At 36.2% G+C, this 7,584-nt stretch overlaps 1 protein-coding gene across 1 annotated transcript; it reads left to right on the plus strand.

The window, feature by feature from the left end:
• Positions 1–7,077: 7,077 nt before the first annotated feature.
• LOC25482579 (AT-hook motif nuclear-localized protein 28) lies at positions 7,078–7,584 on the plus strand. The gene has a single exon (XM_013611165.2). It carries the CDS (start codon positions 7,078–7,080, stop codon positions 7,582–7,584), a length of 507 nt encoding a protein of 168 aa, XP_013466619.2.

The raw sequence follows: 7,584 nt of genomic DNA on the forward strand, positions 1-7,584 counted from the left end.
AACACAAGTTCATTATAACATAATAAGAAATTAATTTCATGTATAAGTTGGGTGTTTATGGTCCATTTAGCTTTGATATGAGTGGTGCAAAAATGGTCAAATGATTGTTTTAAACCAAACATATATTATATCATTTGCATATGCATGATGTACATGCATAGTACTCATTACAAAAAAAAAAAAAAAAAAAAAAAATCTAGTACCTATTTTGCATTTTCTTCTAGGATTCCCAAAATCTGACATATGTTTGTGACCTTCGGAATGGTATAATAAGGTCTGTTCCCTTAGGTAGCACAAGCAACTCCATGTTGCCCTTTGATTGTGGCAGGCAAAAAGGACATCAAACCTCATAAATTTGGTTGGTGGATAGGATGGCAAAGATTTGGTGTCCCCACAACCAAATTGAAGCCCAAATCTTGGTCATGTTCAAGCACATGTATCACCAATATTTTCTCTGATCTAGCAACTGACTTGTGTCTCATATGTTTTGGCAATAATCTCATTTTATTTTGGCATATCAATTTGTTTGGAGACAATCCATCTCTATATATAGACACACACCACAACAAAATGAATGTCATTTTTAATTTTTAATGTAGTATTAATTTATTCATTGTACCTCACAAAATATTATAATCCCTTAAGATATATAAGCTGGGGTTTGGGGTTTGAACCTCAGTTCTACATATTGCAACATCCCTACCGACTAAGATATGCTCACGATGACAATTCATTATGCATTTAAGATAATAGTTAATGTACAAATTATTAACAATGATAATTTGGTAAAATTAGCTTTCTCTTTCGTTCATCTATAGTTTTTTTTCTATATAATTGTGTGAAATAAACAAATGTGTCAATTGTTAGTTTTTGTTGTTGGTGTGAAGTGGATGTCCTCTGCACGCAATTGCAGAGACTAATCTCCAAAACTAATATCTTTTCTTGAGTGAGTAATAGTATAGTTTCTGATCCAATATTTCTAGAGAAAGAAGCTCTCACCTCTCTAATAACTCACCCTTGCTGCTACTGTCTCTCTCCTACAGATCTCTAGCTCTGCACCCCATCCGCCATGGATATCTCTCCTCCCTCCTTTATGGAGGTCTCTCATCCCAACTATCACCAACACCCACATGACCTTAACCATAACATCTATGTTCTCATCTGAGCGGCCGCTACCAAAACCTCCACTTACTTCCTCCACTGACCTGAAGGCCTTTGTGCTGCCAGATCTAGATATGTGTCGCCTACCACCAAAGTCTCCATGGTTGATTTGCCGTTTGATCTACTTTGTGTTGTTCATTTTATGCTTCAGTGTTTGTTGTTGATCTTACATTCTATGTGTGTTGTATTGTGTTTTGTGTTCAAGTTTAGTTTGTATTAAGTGTGTATCGCAACTGAGTTTTGATGCTAGAAATCACATAAGGTGTGTAGTTATTTATGAGGATGCTCCCTACTTCAATACATTTGCCTTTTATCAACCAATTTTTATCTTGTATGATAAAGTGAACAAATCTGAGACCAAGTTTAGTCGAAACACGCGTGATGAAGCCAAAAAAATGATTTGTAACTAGATAGAAAAAAGACTTTGGATTCTCACACCTCCTTTGTCAGCATTAGAAGATGAAAACTGTTGATGAATGGGTTGTTAGGTTATGAATTTGGTTTAATTTCTCACATTTGTTTGCGAGGTTAATGTGTCTTGCAAATCATGCTCTAATAGGTTTTTTCTCTTGCGTTGGATCTTCAAAATTGTTGGGAATGCCCCTTCAATGTTAACACTAACTATTTATAATATTCTCTATGTTTTGAAATTTTAAGCTTGTGTTTACCATAAAAAAATAAAAATAAAAAGTTGGAAGTGACTTTTACTATTTCTTCTCGGCGCTTTTGGGTAATATGACTGCTATTATTAGGGTTGACAAATAGGATAGATAGTATAAAATAGGGTTAATAAGTTTTTCTTTTTTGTCTCTAAAAGATTATTAAAATTCATTTTTTCGTACGCAGAAAAAAAGTTTCATTTTTGTGGCTTTATAATGTTTTTCAGCATGTGATTTTAGTTTATGAAAAATTTAAATTTTATATTTATTCCTAAACTCTTAAATGTTTAAATGATATTTATTTGCAAACATGTTTTGCTTAGGTGTGCAGTTATTTATGAGGATGATTTCCACTTCAATACCTTAATTTTTGTCCGGCATGATAAAGTGAACAAATCCGAGATTAAGTTTAGTTAAAACGCGCGTGTTGAGGAGAAAAAAAATGATATGTAACTGCATAGAAAAGACTTTGGATTCTCACATCTCCTTTATCAGCATTAGAAGATGGAAACCGTTGATGAATGTGGACCTATAATATATATAGAATCTAAGGCTCATATCTTCATTAAATATTAGTAATAATTTTATCACAATTTATTTAAAGAGAAAAGTGACCCGTGGTAAAAGGCTGGTGACATATTTGATATGCTAGAATGTATAATATCTCTCATATCCATATTCTTTTTTAGGGAATCTCTCATATTCATATTTAATGTGTTTAAAAAATAACCTTTCAATCTACACTTGATTATTTTCCTAAATTTTTTTAAGTGAGGGATGGTGTTCGAGTTCAAGATAGAAATAAACCTTAGAATTCAATAGTTAAAATTTAGGGAACTTTTACGGTACACAATTTAAGGTGTATCGATACTCTTACTTCAAAAATTTATAAATTAACTATCATTTTTATGAAATAAAAAGTTATTCGTTGATATTTTTATTTTAAAAAATATCATTTCATTAAAATAAAAAAACATTTCATTGTTTATAAAAATCATAGTAATTATTTTTACATTTTATTGTAAAAAATAATCAAAATTCTCTATTATAAGTAATAAAAATTCAGAAAAATTAAATTTTATTTCGTCGACGTTTTTAGTAAATAAGATTTAATTATTATAATTATAGGTGATAGAAAATAATTTTTCTCTTCAAAAAATAAAACATTTAACTATTAATTTAATGATTTGTTGTACCAATACACTCAAATCTTTGGGTGTACCATATAATTTGTCTAAAATTTAACCACGTCATATCTTAATTAAAAAAATAAATTATAAACAAAATTAAGAGATAAGAAGATAGATTTGGTTTTCCCTCAAAAAAATAAAGATTCGATTTTAAATTTGTATCTTTGACACCTTCCAATAAAACTAGAGACAAAATCATTTTTTAGTCTCTAGTTTCTGTCAATAATTTTTGTTTTCAACGGTGTCCTTAAAAAAAATTGTTTTGAACAGTGATACTTTAATTAAAATATTATAGTTTTTTTTTTTTTTTTATAAGTAAGGAGAGAGGACAGACATCAAGAGGCAACATCGGTATCCCAATTAGGTTGGCACCCCGAGTAAACTCCATCCTCTGCCGTCAAACTCTAAAGATTTTATTAAAAAAGGGGGGAAATAATTACAAAGGAGAAGGACTCGGCCAAAACCCTCAAAAAAAGAAAAATAAAATAGAAAGCAAAAAACAAATAACAAAAACTCCCCAAAAACAAACTATGGAAATTTGTAGTTGGGTAATCCACATCTATCCCGAAAGAAATCGATAGAGAACTCAGAAGGAAGAGAATTTGGAAACACCCTTGCAGAGGTGAGATCAGCCCAAAGATGTCAACTACGCTTGACTCTAATAGTCCAAAAATTCATTGGGCAGTTGTAGAAGGATTACCCCGGCCATGGGTTTTGGTAGGTTGCTTCTGTAAGACTTGTTGTAATTCTAATTTTTGTTTCTGGTTCCTTGTTAGAACCGGTGTGAAGTCTTCAACAGTTGATCTCTCATCATATTGACGCACCCGTTCCCACAAATCTAAACTATGCTGGATATTTTTGCTAGGATGAACTTCTTGTTGTTGAATTTCGGCAGTCACATGTTCATCCTCCTGATTATGCGATACATTAATATTAACATCTGCTTGCACAACCTCTTCAGTCCCTTCAAGTGATATTACGACAGCCTCATGGGACACTACATAATTATCAATGGAACGAGCAGCCATGGGGGATTGGTTTGGAACAGAATGCATGTCAACGTGCTCAACCAAGTTCTCTGTCTGAACCTGTGGCGATTCCTTAGATACCTCATGTACATCATCGTGCTCAACAATTGATGAATGTGGTACATGCTCATGGGCACCCTTCGGACTCTCCACCAGCTCCTGTGGGCGCGAATGATTATGTTCCACATCATCCGAGAGCGTTGGAGTAACATCGTCAACTACATGGTTCTCCAACTCCTCCCGCGATGTCGGATGCGACTGCTTCACTCTCTCAGAATGCATTTCATCATGCAATCGGGGAAACAATTTCAAACACTGGCGTAGCTAGTAGCAGCTCCTCACTAGAAACGCTGTCAAACACGTTATGTAGTGGAAAGCTGAAAGATGTTGACGACAATGATGTCCTGGGCATAGGGACCGTCATATGAGAAGTAACAACTGCTGAAGTAGAATTAACAACCGACCCCATGTGTGAGCTAGCAATAATAGGGTCCGGAATAGCCTGAGAAGGCGGAGCTAGTGTTGAAGGGGCAGTAGTAACCGGAACTCTCTGAGAAGTGGTGACTGTCGAAGTAATCGGAACCGGAACCTAAGTCCAAGTACTTCCATTGGCCGAAGTGGAAGCCCCCCCATTTGTGTGTTGTCGAGTTATTGTAGGGAGTGCTTTCTCAGCCACAACGATTTGTTTCCCACGATCATCTTTATCCTTTGGTTGTTGAGGATGTATCCATCGGCAAGAGGAGACATTATGTCCAATGGAGTAACAGTGATGGAAAAACAATAGTCTCCTCTCATATTGCACTTCCACCTTAAAAGCGAAGCCCTCACGCTCCACAAGGATCTCATCGTAAGCTCTCTTTGATAGGTCAAGGTCAACTAGGATTCGTGCATAGTGGCCAAAAGTGCGGTTTCATGTCGGTCCATCAATGTCTATCGGAGTGCCAACCACACTTGCTATTTCCTTCAATGTTCTCTCCCACCAATACTCTTGCGGTAATTCAACCAGTCGAATCCAAAGCAATACATGAGTCTGCTTCTAAGCAAGATATTTGAAATCTTTGGTCCATTGAGATAGTCTTATCAAACCCGGCTTGAGATTGATTGTACAAGCTGCCCATATTTTACGTAGATCCTCTGCCGAATTCAAAATGGAAATCATAATATCCTTTGCCTAAAGGAACCATTTTCCATGCCGCCATTGTTTTCCAAAGCTTTCCCAATTTGGTGCTTAGGTCACATGCAGAGTACGGTTTCTCACCCTTGTTTAGAGCCAATTTAGCCCGTAATGCACTCTTGCATTCATCTACACCACGGTGATACTCCTCCTGCCCAATGCGGATGCTCAAAGCGTCCCCCTTAATGCACGAAACCGGATTAGGTGTCTCCTCCGATGGGGAAGACCTAGTGCCCCCTAATGCCGCCGCGAAAGACTTGGGAGGGTCTGTAATAATCTGAGCAGATTCAGAGACACACAGCGAGGCAACCATAGCATGAGGAAGCCGTGAGTGAGCCAACAACTTAGAAACCGGGGTTGCCAATTCTGCCTGCCAATCAAACATGGCAAGAATGGCTGCGAAGGAATCAAATTAAGAAGCAAACCGAGCAAGCACGGAGAAACGATCGCGATGCCACAGTTATGTTTCACGATGCAAATTGAATAAGCACCAAACAAGAAATGAACAAGCTTATCCAAATTTGAAATCAATGGAAAAAGCCCCTGCCGTAATTCAATTTTGGAGAATGATTGGCACCAATAGTTGAGTTGTGAAGCTATTCCACTTTTCCTATGTCGTTTGTAGTTGAGTGAAACGAGTAGAAAAAGTGAACGGCGCTCAATCCCATGGTGGTGTTGCGGCGCTCAACCTTCATATTTTCAGTATACATACATACACCAGTAGTTTTATTTATTCAGTGATACTATAGTTTTATTTTTACAGTAAAAAGTACCTTTGTTGATTATGAACTAAATTTCAAAGCTTTGACACTTTCAATTTCATAACATTAAATGTACACGTATTTAAACATGATCTTAAAAAAATTCTCTTAAAAAAAAAATTATCTTTAAAAAAAATTGCAATCATCGATTAAATTTTGGAGCGTCACTGTACAATTTAAATTGAAGTGTTGAACTTTATGACATTAATATTTCATATCCATTGTACATCTCATTCACCATTATCTTTTGATTTTCTGGTGCAGTTTTGATTTGGCTCTTATTTTAGGGTGAGAGGAATTTCGTTTTAAGATAGGCTTTAGTACTTCTTTTTTATTTGAAGAAGGAGACTTTGGTACTGCTTGTATTTTTTTTTTTTCTCCTTACTTATAATTGCCATTAAAAAAAAATTCACATTTCTCTTTTACAATTTACAATTAACATGACATCACTTGATGAAAGGGATAGACTTAGGTTGGGACATGACTAACCTAAAAAGGGTAAAAAGGGAAATCCAAATTTGATGTTAAAAAAATAATTATGTAATTTTTATAGTCAATAATATCTAGATTGTTCTCTTGATATTAAATTATAAATTCAATTTTATGAGATTAAAATATGAGTAATTTGATATTAAAATCACGTCTTCCAGATTTGAGATCACTAATATAAATACCCAATTATATTGGTCTCTTCCTCACAAAAACATATCCCTAATAATGGTGGACAATAGATATGTCCCCTCCATTCTCTCCCGAAACTCTAATAATGCATTCTTAGAGAACCAACCAATAAGATTTGCATCACTCTTGGGAAGTTCCCCCGTCACGGTCTCTAACACCACCACTATCACCACCACCACTAACAACACAAATGCCATGTTGATGATGCCACCACCACCATCACCACCACCACCATCACCACCACCACCACCAACATTAACACTGGCACAACCCTTATGCGATAGGTCTGTTGATCTACCTCAAGATCTAACGGAGGACCATACCGCATCCTCCTCCAAGAAAACCAGAGGTAGACCCAAAGGCGCTAAGAATAAGCCTAAACCTGTATCCATCGTTACTAATGAAAATACCGATGACATCCTAATGGAACCATTTCTTATCGAGGTCCCTATTGGAAAAGATGTTATGGAGACTCTCATCAACTTAGCTCGTAGTCAACAAGCTGGAATAACCGTGTTGAGTGGTTTTGGTCTTGTTTCTGATGTTACACTTCTTGAATCGATGCCTTGCACCCCTGCTTTCCGCGTCGAAGGATTGTTCCATATGACATCCCTCTCCGGAACTTACATCAATGCTGACGGCGTTCATGTTCCTCCTCGGTTCATGAGAACCAACCCAACATATTCCTCTTTCTCCATTATCTTCTCCGGCACTCATGGACAACTGTATGGTGGAATTGTTGGAGGAAGTATTAAGGCTGCTGGTGTTGTTTCGATTACGGCCAGTCTTTTCAAGAAGCCGTCATTTCATAGGATGGGTGTCGTCAATGGAAGTGTTCGTGAAATAACGGAGGACGATCCAATATATGATAAGGGTTTTATCATGAACTTTGATCAGGGATCTTATGAACGCATCACTCGTACTAGCTAG

Source organism: Medicago truncatula, chromosome 1 (genome assembly GCF_003473485.1).
Source record: "Medicago truncatula cultivar Jemalong A17 chromosome 1, MtrunA17r5.0-ANR, whole genome shotgun sequence".
Taxonomy (NCBI): Eukaryota; Viridiplantae; Streptophyta; class Magnoliopsida; order Fabales; family Fabaceae; genus Medicago; species Medicago truncatula.

Coding starts and splice junctions, on each gene's coding strand:
- LOC25482579 (XM_013611165.2), top strand. CDS start 7,078: ATGGAACCATTTCTTATCGAGGTCCCTATTGGAAAAGATGTTATGGAG.